A 22643-nucleotide genomic window follows, 5' to 3' on the forward strand; every position below is an offset into this window, starting at 1 on the left:
TGGACTCCCTGCTCAGCAGGGAGCCGGCTTCCCCCCTCCCTCTGCCTGCCTCTCTGCCTACGTGTGACCTTTCTTTCTGTCAAATAAATAAATAAATAAATAATCTTTTAAATAATAAAAATAAATAAAAACAAAAACAAGAGCCAGTATTCATGTTACAATAGGACAAAAAGGCTACTATAATTTTTTTTTTTTTCTGGAAAGCACCTAAAGTCATCAGATGTTTTCTTACCTCCCACAATGAGGTATGTATTAGGGAAAAGGTTCTTTGCTTGCATCAGAGCCCGAGCATGACCACAGTGAAATAAGTCAAATATTCCATCAGCATAAACCCTCACAGGCCGATCACCTAAATCCAAAGGAAAGAATTTATCACAAAAACACACTGATTCAATACCTCATATTTGACTAATGGAAATGACACTGTGTTCCATCTTTTCATATCCCTCTCTCAAGGTGCTCTCTGGATATTCACTTTAATGGAAGGGTAGGTTGGGGTTGTGAGGAATAATATCACAGATTGCTTTGGCTCCAAAGACATTTTTGACATCATATCCATTGACTCTGTTAGTCTGATCTCATCAAACTGCTCATGGAACTGGATTTCATGATTGCTTTTTCTTGAAGTTATTTTAGAAGTAAATGGGAAGGGGTGGCTGGGTGGCTCAGTCAGTTAAGTGTCTGTCTTCTGCTCAGGTCATGATCTTAGGGTCCTAGGATTGAGCCCCGAATCAGGCTCTGCCCAGCGGGGAGCTTGCTTCTCTCTCTCCCTCTGCCACTTGTGTTCTCTTGCTTGCTCTCTCATTTTCAGGCTGTTTGATTACTAGTAACTAAGCTTTGCTTTGAAAATAAACCTCCCTCCAATTGCCCAGTGAGTAAGAAGTGATCTATAGGGGTGAAACAAAGAAGGTGAAAGGGGTGAAGGTAAGTATTAGTTACCAATTTATTGCTTCTCAGTCCCAGTCACCCTCAATACCCACTCTGTGATAACAGATGGGATTCCTTCAAGTATTTCTCCCTGACAGCAAGCATGATATTATACTTTCTCAGTAGAGGGCAATAAAGTATTTGAAAGTCAAATATAAATCCTACAGGACTTCATATTAGTGCTTTTCCTTTTTTCTCCATTAGTGAGAATAACAGAGACCAGACTGTCAATTTATTAGTAGTAGTGGACTATGAAAGAAAAGCCAAGAAATGACTTCTTGGAGGTACAAGACTAATACCACACACACTGAGAATGGAATTGACATTACCAGTTCCTTATGCTTCAAATAATAAATCAAACAAGTCCTAGGAACATATTCCCATATGTGAATAAAAGAAGAGTATTAACTATAGAAGCAGAAAATAACATTAGGAACAGCTCTATCATTCTGGGAAAGAAGGGGAGACTCATCAGATATACCATACCAAAGGGAGGGGTTAAGACTCATCTCCCTCCTTGAGGACAATGAAACAAAGAGGAGAAAACTGGTTCTCAGGTTTGTGGACATTTCTTTCCAGATAGCTTTATCCATAAATAAGTAGCTTTTAAACTGAAAAATTATACACTGGTGATAGGAATAAAAATTGGTACAAAAATTTTAAGGGCAATTAGAGGGGTGCCTCAGCAGGAGTCTGCTTCTCCCTTGCCCTACTTGTGCATATGCACAGTATATGCATGCTCTCTCAAATAAATAAACAAAAATTTTTAAAAAGGCAACTAGACAATATCTATTAAAAGATAAATAAATGCTTTTATGCTTTTTTTTCTGGAAAAAAATAGTCATCAGATGTTTTCTTATCTCCTACAATGGCCCAGCTATTCCAATTCTAGAAATTTATTTCACAGATAGATTTGTAAATATGTATGTTACTCAATGCAGCATAGTTTGTACTAAGTTTGGAACCAGCCTAAATTTCAATGGAAGGACTGAATGTACCATGATACACCCACTAAAAGGGTGGGAGGGAGGGATACTGAGTGGCTGTGAGATAGTGGTAATAGGAAGACATTTCATTCTGTGCCCTGTACTTTATGAATGTTAGGCCATGGAAATGTACTGATTTTATAATACAAGAAATAAAATTTTTAAATAAAATAGATATGCCAATACAATGAAAAACAAACAATATAATAGATTTAAGAGTCAGAAAAATTAGAGCTCCAACTTAACTACCAGCCTCCTTCCTCCGTAATCTTAACCTTTTTAAGACTCAGTTTCTTCATCCATAAAACAAAGCAAAATAAAACATAATCTGAGGAGCATAATGTCTTCTACATCCTAGAAATCATAACCATGAAGTAACTAACAAAACATAGAATATAAAAATTAAGAATATCTGTTGTTTCTTTGACATTAGCGTACAGCTGGGCAAAGCAAGATGAGGGGGATTTAGCTCCATAAACACATTTCCAGGATGGTGGAAAGAGTAAGGAATGCTGTTGATCAACTGGCCGTTTGCCAGGGTTAATCATCTGGTTATCAAGCCAAGTCACCACCGAACCCTTTCTCAGACCAAACTCCAGATGTGCTCCTTACCCTCTTCAGTGTTCCCCCAGCCTCCTAAACTCTCAATTCCCCACGACTTACCCCCAAGTCTTTGGCAAACCCAGACTAATCCAGTAACCAAATGGCCAGAAGAGACCACCGTTGAATGAGAAAATGCGGGAACAAAGCACAAGTTATTAATTCTTTTACCAAGTGTCTACTGGCCAGGATGACCACATCCTGATTCATATGTTGTCTCAGCATATTATTAAGAGCAACCCCCTTTCACTTTCAAAATGGTCCGATTTGTATTATAAATCATAGTCCTTGCATCACTGTTGGCTAAATAAATACATGTTCTCCTTTAGGCAGAACTGACCTGTGTTTCAATTTTTTTTTATATATTTTTGATATATCCATCTTTTGATAGATCCTGATAGATCCTCTCAAATACCTATCACCGAAACTTCTGTCCCGACACATTCCACTGCCCTTCAAACTTTGCCTTTTTTCCCCCTTTCTCCTAGAAAACATACTGCTGACTTTTTTCTTTCATCTTCCAAAAGAAATAAGCTTTTCGTCCCTTCAGCCATATTTGTTTTTTCTCTGGGTAGTGAATTTTCTCCTAGATTATACCAACTTCTTTCTTGTATTCCCTTAACCTCCCTAGTGAAAACATGGTATGTGGTGGGGAAGGATGCCCCCTTGTACTAATTATTGGTTTAAAATTCATTAACTGTGGCATGTGTAGATTCTTTACTGGTTTACTCCTTGTCCAATACTGGCATAAATAGTCACATGGTTATTTCATATAAGACTGAACAGATGGAATATGATATAGGAGAACAACTAGAGACCAAATCAGACCTGCAAATTTTATAGGCTAATTTGTGATTCTTTTTTCCACCTAAAATGCAATCAGATTGCCAATAACCTTCTATTATTTAAAACTAATGTCTACAAAGAGCAGCATCACTTCAGGGTGAAAAGAACAAAAAGATGGAACAGCTTAGGCTTTAGTTTCAGTTTTATCACTAATTATTTGTTTTACTCTAGGAGAACTTTCACTTCTTAGTTTCTGTAGACTTCAATTTCTTCATGTATACAATGAAGAGATGATAAAGTAGATAATCTGAAAAAAATGACTTATAAAATTCTATTCTAAAATTGTTAAAAATTAAATTAGTTGGTGCTTGTTAATTATAAGCTTCAAAACTTGGGAATAGTACACATGCACACACAAACATTTTATGTACCACAGGTGGTTTGGGAACAGATTAGCAATAAGCTGGGTAATATAGCTAATGTGATCAGATCTGAGTGAGGTACCACATTCTGAATGTGTTATCAGAAGAAATGAAATGAAATGAAAATATCTTGCCTTCAACAGGTCTACTATCACATCTGAATGTGATCCTTGAACTGTTTGATGGCATTTTGAAATTTGACCTGCTGCTACTACACCATTTTCTTGTCATTTTACCCTACCCCATTGGCCTGCTTATTCCTCAAGGGGAGTAGTAAGAGTTAAAAACAAGAGTAAAACAACAATATAATTAAGCATTTACTTACAAGGAGTTCCTCTGCTGGCTTCTTCCATAGTTACCCTGACATAGGGCTTACTAAAGTCGACCTCAATTTCATCAGAAAAAGGAGCTGGCTGCTGTAAGCCCTTAAGAGGAAAGTGAAGGAAAACAAAGTTAAGTTCGATGGTACAGACTGAAATACCCCAAAAATGGCAGCTTTAAAGAACAACCAGTTATTCAATATACTGGTGATTAAATTCCTCCTAAATCATGTAACAAAAGAAAAAAAAGGCATTTCAAAATGGCAAGTGAAAGTTGCAACCTTTTTTTTTTTTTTAATTTATTTATTCGTCAGAGAAAGAGAGAGAGGGCACAAGAGTGAGCACACACAGAGTGGCAGAGACAGAGAGAGAAGCAGGCTCCCCGCTGAGCAAGGAGCCCGAAGTGGGACTCCATCCCAGGACGCTGGGACCATGACCTGAGCCGAAGGCAGCCGCTCAACTGAGCACCCAGGCGTCCCAAAAGTTGCAACCTTTTACCAAATGGGTAAATCAGTAAATCATGATATGAAAGATAAATGTCTTACAGGTGATTTCAGGGTAATATTGAGCGAGGTAGCTGGGAAACTAGGCACAGTCCCAACTAACTGGGTCCTAAATAACGGCTCCTCCGCTGTCTGGCAGAACACACGACCCTGTTCTATGTGATGAAACTGCCAAAGTTCTTAAGCACATTTTCAACTAGGGGACTTCAACTAGGGGACTGGCGAGGCAAATAGCTCCTGTATGCTTTATCAATTGTGATTATGTTCTAATGCTCACAACAGCCCTCTGAGGCAAGAAGTACAATAATTCTCAATTTAAAGATGAGGAAAACAAGGTTCAAAGAAATTATATGAATTATATGCAATTACTCAGAGGCAAAGCTGAAATAAGAATGCAGGAATGCTCTTTCCTCTACAGAGGAAAGTCTTACTTAAGAGTTTTTGTTAACACTCTTAAGTATTTTATTCTATTTGTTGCTATTGTGAAGGGAATTGTTTTTCTTAACTTTATTTTTGGATGGTTCCTTGCTAGTATATAAAAATACAAATTGATTTATAAATGCAAATGTGTCTGTGTATATAATTTCAGATGATTTTTGTATATTGATTGTGGCCCTATGACTTTGCTAAACTCAATTATTAGTTGAAGCACTTTGGTAGATTCCTTAGCATTTTCTACATATGAGATCATGTCATCTATGACTAAAGATGTTCTACTTCTTTCCAATCTGGATGCCTTTAATTTCCTTTTTATTATCCCTTATTGCCTTAGGTGGAATCTCTAGCATAATGGTGAACAGAAGTAACAAGGACAAATATCTTGGGGGTGAAGTATGCAGTCTTTTACCATTAAACATTATGTTAACTGTAGGTTTTTTTGTGGATGCCATTTATCAACTGAGGAATTGCCCTCCTTTTTGCAATTTGTTAAGAGTTTTTATAATAAATAGATGTTGGGGGACGCCTGGGTGGCTCAGTTGGTTGGACGACTGCCTTCGGCTCAGGTCATGATCCTGGAGTCCCGGGATCGAGTCCCGCATCGGGCTCCCAGCTCCATGGGGAGTCGGCTTCTCTCTCTGACCTTCTCCTCGTTCATGCTCTCTCTCTCACTGTCTCTCTCTCAAGTAAATAAATTTAAAAAAAAAAATCTTTAAAACAAAACTCTTAAAAAAAAAAAATAAATAAATAGATGTTGGATTTTGTCACATGCTTTTTCTGCATTACTGAAACAATCAAATTCTGGTTTTGGCTTTTGTTACTTATGGTGTATTAGATTAATTGATTTTAGGAGGTCAAACCAACCTTGCATTCCAGAGTGAAATCCCCCTTGGTCATGCTATATAAATCTTTTTATATGTTCCTAGATTTGTTAATATATTGTTAAGGATTTTTGCATCTTAGTTCGTGAAAAAATTTTAACTATGGTTTCCCTTTTTTGTGCTTTTTTCTCCCCTGGGTTTGATGTTTGGTTTCATAAAATGGGATAGAAAGTACTCTCTATTTTCTGAAACTGTTCAGAATAGGAAACTATTTCTTCCTTAAATATTTGGAAGAATTGATCAATCTAGCAGCTGGGACTGGTCTTGTCTTTGTGGGAAGATTTTAAAAAATTAATTCAATTTTTAAAAAATTTTATTTGCCAGAGAGAGAGGGAGAGAGAGAGAGACAGACAGAGGGCACGCAAGTGAGTACACACAAGCAGGCAGAGAGCTCGATGCGGGACTCGATCCCAGGACCCTGAGATCATGACCTGAGCTGAAGGCAGAGGCTTTAACCCACTGAGCCACCCAGGCGCCCCTAAATAAAAATTTTTTAACAAAAATAAATAAATAAATAAAATAAAGAAAGAGACCAGTTCAGAGGTTATTATATGGAAAAGAAAATAGACTTACAGATTTTTCCATTAATGTTGCAGTGGGAGTAGAAAGGGCAGCAGACTTTATAAAGGAGGAATGGGTAGAATATGGTAAAAAGAAAAAATATTGTCACAAGAAAAAAGAGGCATTTACAATGAATTTTTGAACTGAAAATAAGACTGTAGTACCAGTAGTATAGTAGCAGGAATGGGGATATTTTTAAAAAAAGGAATTGAGATCAAAGAAAATGAGAACTGAGATAAGTCTTTGAATTTGGTGATTCAAATGACTATTAGAGACCTTCTAGAATATATTAATAAAAGAACACCAGTGCCTTTAAGAAAACTGGAAGAAAAGGAAAAAAGTAGTAATAATCTCTCATTAGATATGTGTATCTATAAAAGGAATGAGAAAAACTGAAAGGTACCTAGAGGAGACAGATCAAGTGACTTTTTTTTAATTTAAGGACATCTGTACATATCCAAGACAGAGGAAAAGAAGCCAGAGACTGAAAATACTGGAGAAGGAAAAACAGAATAGTCTAGAGAAATGGTAGAGAATGGCTTCAAAGGAAAGCAGGGGGGAAAGCACTAGCTTTAGAAATAAGAACTTTCATCCTCTTCTAAAAGCAGAAAGGAAGGTGATAAAAGGACAATGTTAGATGTAAAGAGGAAAGACACACAAATTTATATCTGATGTCCTCAACTGGTATAGTAAGAAGGACACGAAATGTCCTTTAAAAAATAGGGAGGTTGGAATGAGACTGAAAGCTTGAGGAAGGTAGAAAATATGTGGAATAGCTATTGTGGGAAATGTACCAGAGGATCAGCAAATAACTAATAGAACTATTGAGCACTTTACTAAGCCCAGATCAAGCTAGAAACATTAATCTAGAGAAGGTCAAGTTAACAGGTCTAGGAAGAGAAACTGAAAAATCTATGATTAGGCCATTGAAAATGGAAGGGAGGCAGAAGTGGGAAGTGAAGAAAAGGCAAAAGGATCTAGACATTTCTCTAAAGAAGATATACTAATGCCCAAAAAACCCATGGAAAGATGCTCAACAATGTTAGTCATCATGGAAATGCAAATGAAAACCACAATGATACCACTTCACACCCACTAGGATGGCTATGAGCAAAAACACTGGCAATAACAGTGATGGCAAGAATGTGGAGAAACCGGAACCTTCACACACAGCTGCTGTGAATATAAACTGGTGCCCAACTCTGGAAAACAGTTCTTCAAAATGTTAAACACAGAATACCATATGATCCAGAAATTACATTCCTGGGTATATAACCAAAAGGATGAAAACAAAGATTTTATTTTATTATTATTTTTTTAAGTAGGGTCTATGCCCAACATAGGGCTTGAATTCAGGACCTCAAGATCAAAAATTGCACAGTCCTGGGAGACTGACTGGACCAGCCAGGTGCCCCTGAAAACACACACACACACACACACACACAAACCTATATATGAATAATGTTCATGAAAGCATTATTTACAATAGCCAAAAAGTAGAAACAATCTAAATGTGCATCAACTGATGAATGGATAAACAAAATGGTATGTCTATGTGTATTATAAAAAGGAGTGCAGTATTAATACATGCTACCACCTGGATGGACCTTGAAAACAATGTTAAATATAAGAAGTCAGATAAAAAAGTCCACATACTTTAAGATTCCATTTATATGAAATGTCCAAAATAGACAAAGACCTAGAGAAAAGTAGATTAGTGGTTGCCAGGGAATAGGCTGAAGGGATGGGGAGGTGACTGCTAATAGATATGGGGCTTCTATTTGTGGTGATGAAAATGTTCTGGAATGAGATAGTGATGATGGTTGCATAACATTGTGAATACACTAAAAAACCCACTGAATTGCACATTTTATAATGGTTTAAACAATGAATTTTATGTTATATTAATTTAATCTCAATTTAAAAAGATACATTAAAGTATCCTATATTTCAAGGCACCTGGGTGGCTGTCAATTAAGTGTCCAACTCTTGATTTCGGCTCAGGTTATGATTTCAGGGTCCTGGGATCAAGCCCTGTGTCAGGCTCTGTGGTCAGCACAGAGTTCTGCTTGGGATTCTCTTTCTCCCTCTCCCTCTGCCCCTCCCCCCACTCAAGCATACCCACATTCCTTCTTTTTCTCTCTCTAAAACAAATAAAATAAAATCTTAAAAAAAAAAAAAAAAGTGTCCTTTTACAACTGTTTCTTCAATCTTCCCTGTATACTGTGTACATACCAAGGCAGAAAGCAAATGCAGGTATCCCTTGGGGCGCCTGGGTGGCTCAGTGGGTTAAGCTGCTGCTCAGGTCATGATCTCAGGGTCCTGGGATCGAGTCCTGCATTGGGCTCTCTGCTCAGCAGGGAGCCCGCTTCCCTCTCTCTCTCTCTGCCTGCCTCTCCATCTACTTGTGGTTTCTCTCTGTCAAATAAATAAATAAAATCTTAAAAAAAAAAAATTAAAAAATGCAGGTATCCCTCCTGGCTGGGGTTTCAATTCTTCCTAAGTATAGAAAATGAAACCTAAATTTCTTCAACTACAACAGATCAGCAAAATCTCTCTCTCCAGAATTGCTTCTAGTTAGAATGGATAGTATTTCTAAAAATATCTGTCTAAAAATAGCGTCTCTAGAAACTAAGCCTTATAAAAGTAGGACTAAGTATTTCTACCTTTATTCTCCTAAAACACACCTTCTTCATTTTAACCTTAATGGAATCCTACAGAATATTATTTTCAAGTCATTCAACTATCTGATCATGAAGCATAAGTGAAAGGGCATGGATTTAGAACTCGAAAAAAACCTTAGATCTAAATCCCAACTCTAGGCATGCCTGGGTGGCTCAGTAGGTTAAATGTCTGCCTTCAATTCAGGTCATGATCCCAGGGTCCTGGGACTGAGTCCCATATCGGGCTCCTTGCTCAGTGGGGAGCCTGCTGTTCCCCTTGCTTGTGGACTCTCTCTCTCTCTCTTTGTGACATAATAAATAAATAAAATCTTTCAAAAAAAAAAATCTTAACTCCATCACTTAATAGCTGTGAAATCACAGCTTTCATTTTCTCTTAAATGGAATATAACACCTGCCCCACAAGGTGGCTACAAGGATTAAATAAAAGAGCATATGTAAAGCAACTAGAGCAATGTTTCACATATAGTGGCACTCAACAAATTTAGGTCATCATCAACGTGAGCTCATTTTCTCTCCCATTCTATGGCACACAGGTTTCATTATGCCAACAAAATTAACTAAATTGTATTAATCTAAGAGATTAGATTCTAGATGCCATATCGTTTCTAATTCTATACAAATTATAACTAATACTATTATAACGATTAATAATCATCTCCAAATTATGAATGATTTTCTGAATACAATATTGCTTTCATAGAAACTTTTTCCTGATTATGTCTACATATATTAACTCACTATTCTTCAAAATTCCACTGGAAGAGATGAGATTCTGGTGTCCTTAAGAATAAGGAATGGAGGGGTGCCTGGGTGGCTCACTGGGTTAAAGCCTCTGCCTTCAGCTTAGGTCATGATCCCCGGGTCCTAGGATAGAGTCCCGCATCGGTCTCTATGCTCAGTGGGGAGCCTGTTTCCTCCTCTGTCTCTGCCTGCCTGTCTGTCTACTTGTGATCTCTGTCAAATAAATAAATAAATAAATCTTTAAAAAAAAAGGAATGGCAATAAATCAGATTATAACTAGAACTTGATACTGGCTTCCCAGTACTCTACTTCCAAGGATTCTTAAATATTTTTTAGCAGAAACTTTCACAATGACACAGATAAACATTTCCCTTTTACCCAAACATGCTGCACAAATGTTAACAGGTCTTACTGAGATCCATTCCCCCCCCCCCCATAATGCTATGGGAAAGGCTGTGAAGTCAAGAGGAATACTGAGAAAGAAGGCATAAGGAACAAAGCAAAAAGATTCCATGCCCTCGGGATGGGAAGGAAGGAAGGGAGGGAGGGAGGAAGAAGAAAGGAACAAACAAAAGAAAAGAAAAAAGGAGGAAGGGGAAAGGGAGGAGAGGTGAGAGAAGGAAGGAAGGAAGGAAGGAAGGAAGAAAAGCAATAATTTTACAACTCCTACTGCCATTTCAGTGAAGGTAAACAATGAGTTCATGCATCTAATCACTATTTGGATGTCTCCTAGATCTTCTAAGTTGAACTTGTACTAAGTTAAAATCATCTTTCTCCTAATTCATCTTTCTATATTTCTACTTCAAGTAAGAAGCACCCCATCTATACAATCTACCTAGGACTGAAATCTAGGAGTCATCTTTAACACCTCTTATCCTTTACATCCTGATGTCCAAGGATTGTCTATTTTAACCCTTAAAAATTGTAGTTGAAGTTCTCATTATCTCCAGCCTGGATCATTACAACCATCTCACAACTAATCTTTTGGTTTCTGTCAATCCCTGTTTCAACTAATCCTTTCCAAATCAATCAGAATGATCTTCTAACCTACAAATCTGATCACATTATCCACAGGATAAAGTTCAAAATCCTAAGCATAGCACACAAGATTCTTCATAATCAGGGGCGCCTGGGTGGCTCAGTGGGTTAAGCCGCTGACTTCGGCTCAGGTCATGATCTCAGGGTCCTGGGATTGAGTCCCGCATCGGGCTCTCTGCTCAGCAGGGAGCCTGCTTCCTCCTCTCTCTCTGCCTGCCTCTCTGCCTACTTGTAATCTCTCTCTGTCGAATAAATAAATAAAATCTTAAAAAAAAAAAAAAAGATTCTTCATAATCAGCTTCTTGCTTACCTTATCTATTCCAGATTTTTATCCCAAACTTTATTTTTTTTAAAGATTTATTTATTTATTTGACAGACAGAGATCACAAGTAGGCAGGGAGGCAGGCAGAGAGAGAGGAAGGGAAGCCGACTCCATGCTGGGCAGAGAGCCCGATGTGGGGCTGGATCTCAGGACCCTGAGATCATGACCTGAGCTGAAGGCAGAGGCTTAACCCACTGAGCCACCCAGGTGCCCCAGGAGTTTGTTTTTTTTTTTTTTCCCAGTGGGTTCTATGACCAGCATGGAGCCCAACATAAAGCTTGAACTCATAACCATGAGATAAGACCTGAGCTGAGATCAAGTGTCAGACGCTTAACCAACTGAGCCACCCAGGTGCCCCTTGTCCGTTTCTTGAATTCCTATTTATCCTTCAAAGTTCAACTCAGAAATAATCTTCTCAGTGAAGCTTTTCCAAACCACTGTCCCCACCTCTAGAGATCAAAGTTTATCTATTGCTCCCCTAGGCAGCCATTGTACTTCTTTCTTCTATTTAGCTCTTCCATTTTGTATCTTTTTTTTTTTTTAAGAGAGAGAATATGCAAGCAGGGGAGGGGCTGAGGGAAAAGGAGAAAGAATTCTTTTTTTTTTTTTTTAATATTTTATTTATTTATTTGACAGAGATCGCAAGTAGGCAGAGAGGCAGGCAGAGAGAGAGAAGGAAGCAGGCTCCCCGCAGAGCAGAGAGCCCGATGTGGGGCTCGATCCCAGGATCCCGGGACCATGATCTGAGCCGAAAGCAGAGGCTTTAACCCACTGAGCCACCCAGGCGCCCCAAGGAGAAAGAATTCTAAGCAGGCTCCCTGCTCACCACAAAGCCTGTGTGGAGCTCAACCTCACAACCCTGATAATCATGACCTGAGCTGAAATCTAGAGTCAGATGCTTAACTGACTGAGCCACCCAGCCACCCAGGCACTCCTCATTCAGTACCTTATTTATCTATTTTCTATTTCCCCCATTTGTCTGTGAGTTTTTTTTGTTTTTTTTTTTTAGATCTTTCTTTCTTTCTTTGAGAGAGAGAGCGAGAGAGTGAGAGAGAGCGAGCGCACATAGGGCGAGGAAAAGGGAGAAACAGACTCCCTGTTGAGCAGAGAACCCAATGCAGGGCTCAATCCCAGAACCCTGGAATCATGACCTGAGCCAAAGGCAGAGGCTTTAACCCACCGAGCCACCCAGGCACCCCATCTGTGAACTTCTTAAAGGCAAGGTCTTTTCATCTTTGCATCTCTAATGCATAGCAACTGGCAAATAGATGTTCTGATTATGAGATTGTGAAATCTCCATTAGCAGACCTGTTGCCAATTTGTGATTTATTTATACATATGATAAATATTAAAATAGGCTAAAAGTCTTATTCTTCATAAATATTTTTGTGATTCTTTTTGATTGTACCTTTAGAAATATCTATCAGTAAATTCCTTATACTTATAAACAAAACTAGCCATAACGTTATGCCTTTATTTTTCCTCCTTAATTATTTTCTCTCTTCTTTCCAATTCATTCTGACCCACCACCCCAGCTACTAATACTTGGTAATGCTTCCATGCTACAACATTAATGAATCTTAAAAACATGCTCAACATTAATGAATCTTGAAAACATTCTCAGTGAAAAGAAACTGGCCACAATACTATGTATTGTACATATGCCATTTATATGTAATGTTCAGAATAGGAAAATTCTATAGAGAACTAAAGAATGATTTCCAGAGGCTGGAAGTTAGGAAGTAATGGGAAGTGACTGCGAATGGGATGGGACTCTTTTGGGAGGTGATGAAAATATTGTAAAATTTGTTGTGATGATGGTTGCACTACTCTAAATATACCCCAAACCACTGAACTGTACAGTTTAAATGGGTGGATTATATGATCTCAATAGAACTGTTACTACAAAAAAGGAAAAAAAATCGTTTGCTTTTGCTACAGAGCTGAAAAGGGGTCAGAGATAGAATGTGCAAGTATACAACAGAGATGACAAACAAGTTTATTTAGCAGACACTCCTCACTAGGTTTAGTACGGCCTGTTGGGTGAGTGGATCTTTGACCATTAGCGCATGCTAAATAGCCAATGTGTACCAGAGAGGAATGTGGAATAAGTAGGAAGTCACTCAGCTGATTTGTGACATGAATATATGAAGCTAAGTAATTTAAAGCACTGAAATTCCTCAATTCTAAGGCCAAAGAAATTTAAGTCGTTTAAGAGCCCATTCCACTAAGACTGGCTTCCTTTGCTCTATCCTTGGCTATTGTGACTGGCAACAACTATCGCCTACTTGGTTATTACTTGCCCTACTCCAACACTGATTGCTAAACTTGGTGCTTACCATCATCTCCTTAACCTCAATTCTCTGAGAAGCATTCAGAAATTAACAATGGCCTGTTTTGTTTACTGCTGATTCACTTTCTGAGTATACTTGCTACAGTGTCCTCCAAAGATGTCTACATGTTATTCTCTAGAACCTGTGACTTGTACCTTACATGGCAAAAGGGCTTTGCAGATATGATTAAATTAAATGATTTTGAGGGAGCCTGGGTGGCTCAGTGGGTTAAGTCTCTGTCTTCAGCTCAGGTCATGATCTCAGGGTCCTGGAATCGAGCCCTGCATTGGGCTCTCTGCTCAGCAGAGAGCCTGCTTCCTCCTCTCCCTCTGTCTGCTGCTCTGCCTACTTGTGATCTCTCTCTCTGTCAAATAAATAAAATCTTTAAAAAAAAATGATTTTGAAACAGGGTGATTATTCTGGATTATTCAGGTATGTTCAATGTAATCATAAGGGTCTCTGTAAGTGAATGAGAGAGGCAGAAAAGTCAGAATCAGAAGAGATGTGATGGTAGAAGCAGTAATCAGAGTAATGTGATTGCTGGCTTGCACCATGAGCAAAGTAATGGGGGCAGCCTCTCAAAGATGGAAAAGACAATAAAATACAGATTCTCCCTTAGAATCTCCAGCCCTATCAACACTTTGATTTTAGCCTTTTGAAACCCATTTCAGACTTCTGACCTCCAGAACTATAAGATAATATATCTGTACAGTTTTAGGCCACTAAATTTGTGGCAATGTGTTAAGCAGCAATAGAAAACTAATACACTTGCCCCTACCATCAATATCATCATCAATAACAGGTCCAAAGCATGTATCTCCTATTGGGGGAATCAAGTTGCTTTTACTGCTCAAGATAAGAGTACTGCTTTGGAACAAATGTTAATTGTGTCAGAGTAAAAATATTTTTCCCTTTGTACTACATGAAGCTCCAGAACTAAAAGTGGAAACCACAGTTTGATCAATGGCTAATGGCCAATATAGGTAAAGAAAACACAGAAACATACAATCCTTTCACCGGAATTTTAAAACATGGACTTCATAATATTATATATCAATAATAACCTCAATTGTGTATGTGGTCTTTGACATGTTTTTTGGGGGAAGCTTAAAGAAGTGTACCAAACCAAGACAGGATGAGCAGTTTGGAACAGCAAAGGTTTGGCAGTAGTTAGCAAATATGAGATAACGTCCCAGGGATAAAGGAACACAGGTAGGCAGTAACAGAAAAAGGCTCTCATCTAAGATATAACCAGTAATAGAGTAAAGGAAGGATAGTGGAGGAAAAAAGACAGAAAACTAAACATTATGAGCTGACACTAAGATCAGATGGCTGCTCCAATTTCTCTATTCTATTAGTTTTAATTCGATCTTAAATATATATACCACTTCCAATTTTTTCTAATATTCTTTTTTTTCCTAACATTCTTTTCCCAGTTTCAATGTAAAGTTCTTGCAACTGAGCAATGAGCTACAATTTGAAAAGAAAGCATAACATTTCCAGCAACTGTGAAAATATTATTCACACTTACTATTCATTCTTTCCATAATTTAAGAAGAGTTGTCATATTGATATCATCAATTTTTTATCAGTTTCTACCCTCCCCCTGCCAGGTTAAGTGTTCAACAAAGAAATCTTTTCCTTACAACTGCACAGCGTGGCATTTTTGAAGAAATTCCATCTTCTTCTGCTGCCCCGTTGGGTCCAGGTACCTCTTTTCTCCTCTTTCTTGTGTTCATTTTGGCTGAACTCTGTGCATCCATCTTCTTTTAACTGGTCATAGAAAGTGAAAAAGAATTTTTTTCTCATTCAAGTAGAGAAAAAGTCTGTCACCAGTATTTCAGAAATGTTAACAGAGATACACTCAGCAAAAGATCAATCCCATAGCACACACTTCACAACATGAGCCAAATGCATCTGGCAAAAACAACAAAGCTTCAATAAACATGTGCCTCTAGTACAAATACTGAAATGCCTCTCTGGAACAACAGCCACAATTAATCACCTGACCTTGGAAATTATTACCCTGACCAATGTAGCCTGTATACTAATTGCTAATTCCATATCCTGACTGAATGTAAAATTTCTAATAACTTGGAGAAAGTTAGTTATACAGATTTTTACCACCACCCCTTATAACATCCCTAGGACATCTGGAGACTTGATAACAAGTACAAGGAAGTGTGAAAGGTATGTTTTTGATGCAGATGGGGGGAAAAGGAGCTTTTTTAAAAAGAGACAACAATCACCAATTCCTGGCTTAACAAAGCTGGATTTTTCTAAAATTATAAATGCTCTGTAGGTTTCACAGACCACTCCACATGGTTAGAGCTATGAAAATTGTATAGTGTACTTTATCTTTTAAGTGTCCTTCCTCTTACTTTTCCAATACCCATTTTCCTTTCCTCTTTTAGAATCAGCACTGTAAGCTTGTTCAGAGTCCCCAACTATTAAACTATTAAAACCCCATCCAAGCTTCTCTTTGCCCCCAGTGTCTCACTTAGCAGAGAGAGCTTCTAGCAACTAGCTACCACAGAAAAGTTCTAAATATATGATGTGTCATGTTTAGATGTTGGCTTTGCTACCTCTCCTACACCCTGCAAGGGTATCTGCATTTTTCTTGGGTATCATAATTTGCACAAATAAGTTAATTTAATGATGATGTAATTTTAGGCATCAGCCAGAAATTGGGGATAGAAGAACTTTAATGTTCAATTGCCATCTCTGCCAAGACATGATACCATGGAAGGTAGAAGATCCTTAGAGCAGAGATGAAAAACAAAACAAATGCCAGACAGAATGAGGACATTCTACTCCACCTCACTGCCTCTAATAACCTCTCTTGAATAAGATGTTCATCTAAACAACTGCAATTGTGCTTTACTTTCTTTCCTCCAGCTAAAGTGGCAATGTGACAAGATCTACAGGAAACCTGACCTAATTCTTAGAGACTAAAGGTGACACCCATGAGTGCTGGCTAAGTATTAGGCTGACACGAAAAATGTCACAGTCTAAAGTGAAAGATGAACACCACCCAGAAACTTCCTTTCATCACAAACCCAAATTAAAACGGAATAAGGGTACTATACATTTAACAAGTTTTCTAGTGATGATGAGAGCTTTTCTTCATTATTAATTTTTCTTTCAAAATATCCAAAGGTTATACTATTTCCACCTCACTGGTCTGAGAGGCCTACTAAAAAAAGTAATCAGAAGTGCCGAGATAGTTCAGCCAGTTAAACAACTGCCTTTGGCTCAGGTCATGATCCCGGGGTCCTGGGATCAAGCCCCATGTCATCAGGATCCCTGCTCAGTGAGGAGCCCGCTCCCTCTGCCCCTCTGCTTGTGCTTGCTCTCTCTCTCTCAAATAAATCAATAAATAAAATCTTAAAAAAAAAAACTAAAAAACCCCACCTAATCAGTCCAATTAGCGACCATTTCTAATTTGCATATAATAGGACTTTGTTTAAGTACCTGTTAACTTCTCAGGGTAAGCAAATAAAATCCATTATAAGAAATGAAATCAGCAATCTTGTGTCAGGAAGTTGAAGGTCAGGTAGTCACTAGTACTGGGAACTTACTGTGTATAGGGTACTTTAACATATTTTTTGAAGTAAAAACTACTTTCTCAAGATGACTTCAATTCAACTGAAGAAACCACATGTTAATGATACAAAAATGCCCCTTGGAATTCTCAAACCACTGGGGGAAAGTTTGTTTAAAAACAGGATATTTACAGAGTTTCAAAGTATCTCCTGAAGGGTCCGTGGACAAAAGGACAAGACTGATACAAAGTGAAGGTCAAGCAAAGCTTTATTTCTCGCCAAGCATCGAGAACCAAACCCACCGGCTGGGGCCACCTCTTACAGAGAAGGCGACCCCTCCCTGCCTTACAGACTAACTTTTATAAAGCCAAGGCCATGTGGTTGAGCCTGGTCTCACACAGGAGGCCAATGAGATTGTAACACACAAAGAAAGCTGCACAGTCATGCTAGGTCACACAGGGGTGGCCAACTTTACAATTCACCCTATAGTAGCTATTTGAACTAGCCTATCACCTTGGTCAGAATTGGCGCCCAAAAGGCGGGGCCCACATTCTTTGGTAGTCAGGGAGATAGTATGTGTGCTTTGCTGACTGGATGTCTCCACCTGGCCTGACTCATACTTGCATTCTGGGCTCTGTTATCTCTCCCTGACCTGACACGTCCTGGTATATGGGCCCTTTTATCAGGGGCTGGTCGGCCATATTTTACCAGTTTCCCAGACCTGTTTCTAAGTGAGTTCCTCTGGGGGGCAGGGTCAATCTAAGTTCACTGAATATACAACAAAATGGCTGTTCTACTAAGGTGGGGCTGCTCTGGCTAAGTAGGCCCTTACATCTCCAAGTATATTAAGCAACCCTTATAGATTACTTATTAATTACAAAGGTAAAAGCGTTACTTTTAGAATGAAAAAATCTCTTTGCTAAGTGATCCGAGTTAATTAACATCACCAATAATGCCTCCTGATTTGAGGCACTGAGGACATATTACCCCAAAAAGCATACCCTGTATGGGTTTATGAGGAACAAGCAAACAAACCTCAAAGGACATTCTGTAAAACAACAGGCCAGTTATTCTTCAAAAAATGTCCATCATGAAAAACAATGAAAGGCTGAGGAATTGTTCCAAAGAAAAGACAACTAAATTTCATTTCTATATTGGGGGAGAAATTGTTATAAAGGATAGTTATTAAGACGATCATTATGGACATTGGGGAGGGTATGTGCTTTGGTGAGTGCTGTGAAGTGTGTAAACCTGGCGACTCACAGACCTGTACCCCTGGGGATAAAAATACATGTTTATAAAAAAATAAAAAATTTAAAAAATAATAAAATAAAAATAAATAAAAATTAAAAAAAAAAAAAAAAAAAAAAGACGATCAGTAGGGGCGCCTGGGAGGCTCAGTGGGTTAAGCCTCTGCCTTCGGTTCAGGTCATGATCCCAGCGTCCCGGGATCAAGCCCCGCATCGGGCTCTCTGCTCAGCGGCGAGCCTGCTTGTCCCCTCTCACTCTGCCTGCCTCTCTGCCTACTTGTGATCTCTGTCTGTCAAATAAATAAATAAAATCTTTAAAAAAAAAAAAAGATGATCAGTAAAATTTGAATACGGACTGTGTAACAAATCATAATACACATCAATGTTAAAATACAGTTGATAATTACACTGTGTTATGTAACAGACTTTCCTTGTTTTTAGGAGAAAAAGCTGAAGTACCTGGGGGAAAAGGGTCATGATTTCTGCAACTAACCCTCAGCAGAAGCAGAAGAAGAAGTAGCAGAAGCAGGATAAGAAGAAGTAGTAGTAGAAGCAGAAGTAGTAGTAGAAGCAGCAGAATCAGAAGAAACAGCAGAAGCAGCAGCAGAAGCAGCAGCAAAAGAAGAAGCAGAAGCAGCAGAAGAAGAAAAAAAGAAGAGAAGCAGAGGAAGGAGGAGGGGAAGAAGCAAAAGAAACAGCAGAAGAAAAAAAAGGAGAAGCAGAAGCGGAAGAGAAAGGAGGAGGAAAAGCAGAAGTAGAAGCAGAAGAAAAAGAAGGAGAAGCACAAGAAGCAGAAGCAGCAAAAGAAAAAGGAGGAGAAGCAGAAGATGCAGCAGAAGCAGAAGCAGGAGAAGCAGAAGAAACAAGCAGAAGCAGCAGCAGCAGACGAAGGGAGAAGAGGATGAGAAGGAGGGGGAGAAAAAAGAAGAAAATTGTGTATACTACCTTACATTTTAAAAAATCAATGGTAAAGTAGGGGCGCCTGGGTGGCTCTCAGATAAGCATCCAACTTTTGATTCCAGCTCAGGCCATGATTTCACAGGCCTTGGGATTGAGCCCCAATCTCAGGCTCCACACTCAATAGGGGATTTGCTTGAAGATTCTCTCTCCCTCTGTCCCTACCCCGACTGGTGCACTCTCAAATAAATAAACATTTTTTTTTTAATTAAAGCAAATAGGCCAAAATGTTACCAATCTATAAAACTAGATGGGGCATAAAGGAGTTAATTTTAATATTCTTATAACTTTTCTATAGACTTTACATTTTTTCAAATAAAAAGTTCAATTTTTAAAACATTTTTTAATAGGGACACCTAGGTGGCTCAGTCACTTAAGCGTCTGCCTTCGGCTCAGGTCATGATCCCAGGGTCCTGGGATCGAGTCCACATCAGACTCCTTGCTCAATAGGGAGCCTGCTTCTCCTTCTGTCTGCTGCTCCCCCTGCTTGCGCATGCACTTCTCTGACAGATAAAATCTTTAAAAAAATTTTTTAAATGTTCTGTAACAATTTTCCACTCATATAAGTCTCATATAAGACTGTCTTTCAGGTTCTCTAGAAATTGATTCCTTCTCTTTCCTAACTTTTTGAATTAGTATCAATGATACAAATATTCCAAGATGTATATGTTTTAGTAATCTAATCTAATCTAGTTTAGATTACTAAAACATAACAGCAATAGTCATAATAATGGCTCTCTTTTTTTGAATACTTACTATGTGCCAGGCACTATGCTAGGTACTTTATGCATTACTCTCATTTAACGTATATGACACGAGATGCAGGTACTATTAGCCCCAACCTACAAATGAGAAAATTAAGGAAAAGGGAAGCTAAGTAACCTATCCAAGAGATCACAAAGCTAGGCGTGGGAAGAGAGAGCCAGGATTTAAATCCAGACTTGTCTAATTCCAAAGTCACTACCACTATATTCTTCTGTCTCCCGGAAGTCCAAGATTTTTAAAAAAGAAGCTGTCTCATCAATACTGCTACTTCTGTCAAGAACATTCTCTCTATAGCATGGGTCCCTTAAGTTCTTGCAGACTTAAGTCCTAACTGCACAGTAGAAGAAAGGTCACAGTACTTAAAGGTAAACAAGGTCTCAGGACCAATTGAAAAGAACTGATGTGGCTATTGGTCTCATTCAGAGTCAGCCCAATCTGTCAGCTGTACAGATGTGTAGATCTTTCCTATTGGATAGTTTTGCTAGGATTTTCTTATAAACTTTCAACTTAAGCAATAAAGACTTCTTTAATCTCAAGACACCTGGGTGGTTCAGTTGGTTGGGTATCTGCCTTCAGCTCAGGTCGTGATCCTGGGGTCCTGGGATCAAGCCCTGTGTTGGGCTCTCTGCTTGGTGGTGAGCCACTTTCTTCTTCTCCCTCTGCCGGACACTCTGCTTATTTGTGTTCTCTCAGTCAAATAAATAAATAAATAAAATCTTAAAATAAAAGAATTCTTTCATCTCTGTTCCTCCCTCTTCTGACATTACAAATAGGTGTCATTGTAAAAGCACCTGTACTTTCCATCCATGATACAAAACAGTTTTAAGGGTACCATAAATAAATAAATAAATGTTATATTGGATTTCAACAATTATTTTCTATAACTTCAAGTTAAAATTCCTTAATGTTTAATAGAAAAATACTTAACACATCCAAAGACATGTTTATATGAATTTCTTCAGAAGTCTTTGCACTTTGTCAGAGGTGGGAGAGTGGAAAGGTATATGTCCATTAATATTTTTATAGCTTTACTGAAGTATAATTGAGACAATAAACTGTATTTAAAGTATATGATTTAATGAGTTTTAACATATCTATACATCTGTGAATCATCAAAATTAAGATAATCAACATTACTACCACCCTCAAGTTTCCTCATACCACATTAGAATCCATCCCTCCCTCCCTGACTTCAACTTTGCTTTGTTTTTTTGTCTGTTTGTTTTTTATACTGTGGCAAAATATATGTAACATGAGATTTGCTTTGCTTTCTAACTGCTTACTTCTTAAAGTACTGAACCATCTTTTTTTTAAAAAATATTTTATTTATTTATTTGACAGAGAGATCACAAGGAGGCAGAGAGGCAGGCAGAGAGAGAGAGAGGAGGAAGCAGGCTCCTGGCTGAGCAGAGAGCCCGATGTGGGGCTTGATCCCAGGACCCTGAGACCATGACCTGAGCTGAAGGCAGAGGCTTTAACCCACTGAGCCACCCAGGTGCCCCAGTACTGAACCATCTTGTCATATGATTCAACTTAACTAGACAAACACATGATGGATATTATCATACTATAAAGAAGCAAAGGCTCGCCTTCTAAGAGTTAAAATACTGCCAGTGTGGTTTAAATATATTTAAACCAAATTGGTACCGGGGTAATTGGACCTTGTGATACCCATTCTATTTCACTAGATTAAAAATCATACAAAAAATATAAAATATCACAATGAGGACTCAAGAGAAAGGATTTGTATGATTAGCTTATTAAAGCTAAAGTAAAATTCACAAACATGGAAGGGATCAAGTGGTTACTGTGGTTATAGTGGTTACTGTTGTTATAAACATGTTATAAAGCCCTTTGGTAAATAACAGTAATACTAGTATATTTTACCTGTATTTCAATTGAGTACATATAACAAAATCTCTCCATCTGCCTTATATAAGCACCCTTAATCAAATGTCTAAGGCAGTGTTTCTCAGTATTTTTTATCCATGCTCTATTTTAAGAAATACAGAAATTTTAACCTCACTCCATCAGCATAGTGTAATGATGTTAAGAGTTCAGGCCCTGGGCACCTGGGTGGCTCAGTGGGTTAAGCCGCTGCCTTCGGCTCAGATCATGATCTCAGGGTGCTGGGATCGAGTCCCTGCTGAGCAGAGAGCCCGCTTCCTCCTCTCTCTCTCTGTCTGCCTCTCTGCCTTCTTGTGATCTCTCTCTGTCAAATAAATAAATAAAATCTTAAAAAAAAAAAAGAGTTCAGGCCCTAAAATCAGATTACCCAAGTATGAATCCCTTCTCTACTACCTACCAGCTATAAGAACTTGGACAAATTCCTTAATTGCCAGAGTTGCATCATCCAGTAAATGAGATTCAAATGGAGTGATCCATGTAAGCCTTAGTTCAGTGCCAGGCACAAAGTAAGTACTTGTAAGCATTAGCTGCTATATTATTTAGTAGTAGTCGTTGTCATCATCTGCCTTAAAGTTTGCCTTCGTGTGTATCCCCTATATCCAAAAAGAGTTTGTCAAGTTTCCCCCCTAGGATTACTATTATGAAAAGTATACTTTTAAAAAAAAGATTTTTTTTT

General features: G+C 38.3%; 1 protein-coding gene across 2 annotated transcripts in view; it reads right to left on the bottom strand.

Moving 5' to 3' along the window:
- PCYT1A (phosphate cytidylyltransferase 1A, choline) overlaps positions 1 to 22643 on the bottom strand; it is a 44345-nt gene that overhangs the window by 10708 nt on the left and 10994 nt on the right. For both annotated transcript variants that reach the window (XM_059163008.1, XM_059163009.1), the window contains exons 2-4: positions 15189 to 15315; positions 4047 to 4146; positions 233 to 349 (exon numbers count right to left, since the gene is read on the bottom strand). In XM_059163008.1, coding sequence (XP_059018991.1) covers positions 233 to 349; positions 4047 to 4146; positions 15189 to 15305 — 334 coding nt within the window. In that variant the 5' untranslated portion in view covers positions 15306 to 15315. The remainder of the gene's footprint in view (positions 1 to 232; positions 350 to 4046; positions 4147 to 15188; positions 15316 to 22643) is intronic.

This window comes from Mustela lutreola, chromosome 2 (genome assembly GCF_030435805.1).
Source record: "Mustela lutreola isolate mMusLut2 chromosome 2, mMusLut2.pri, whole genome shotgun sequence".
NCBI lineage: Eukaryota > Metazoa > Chordata > Mammalia > Carnivora > Mustelidae > Mustela > Mustela lutreola.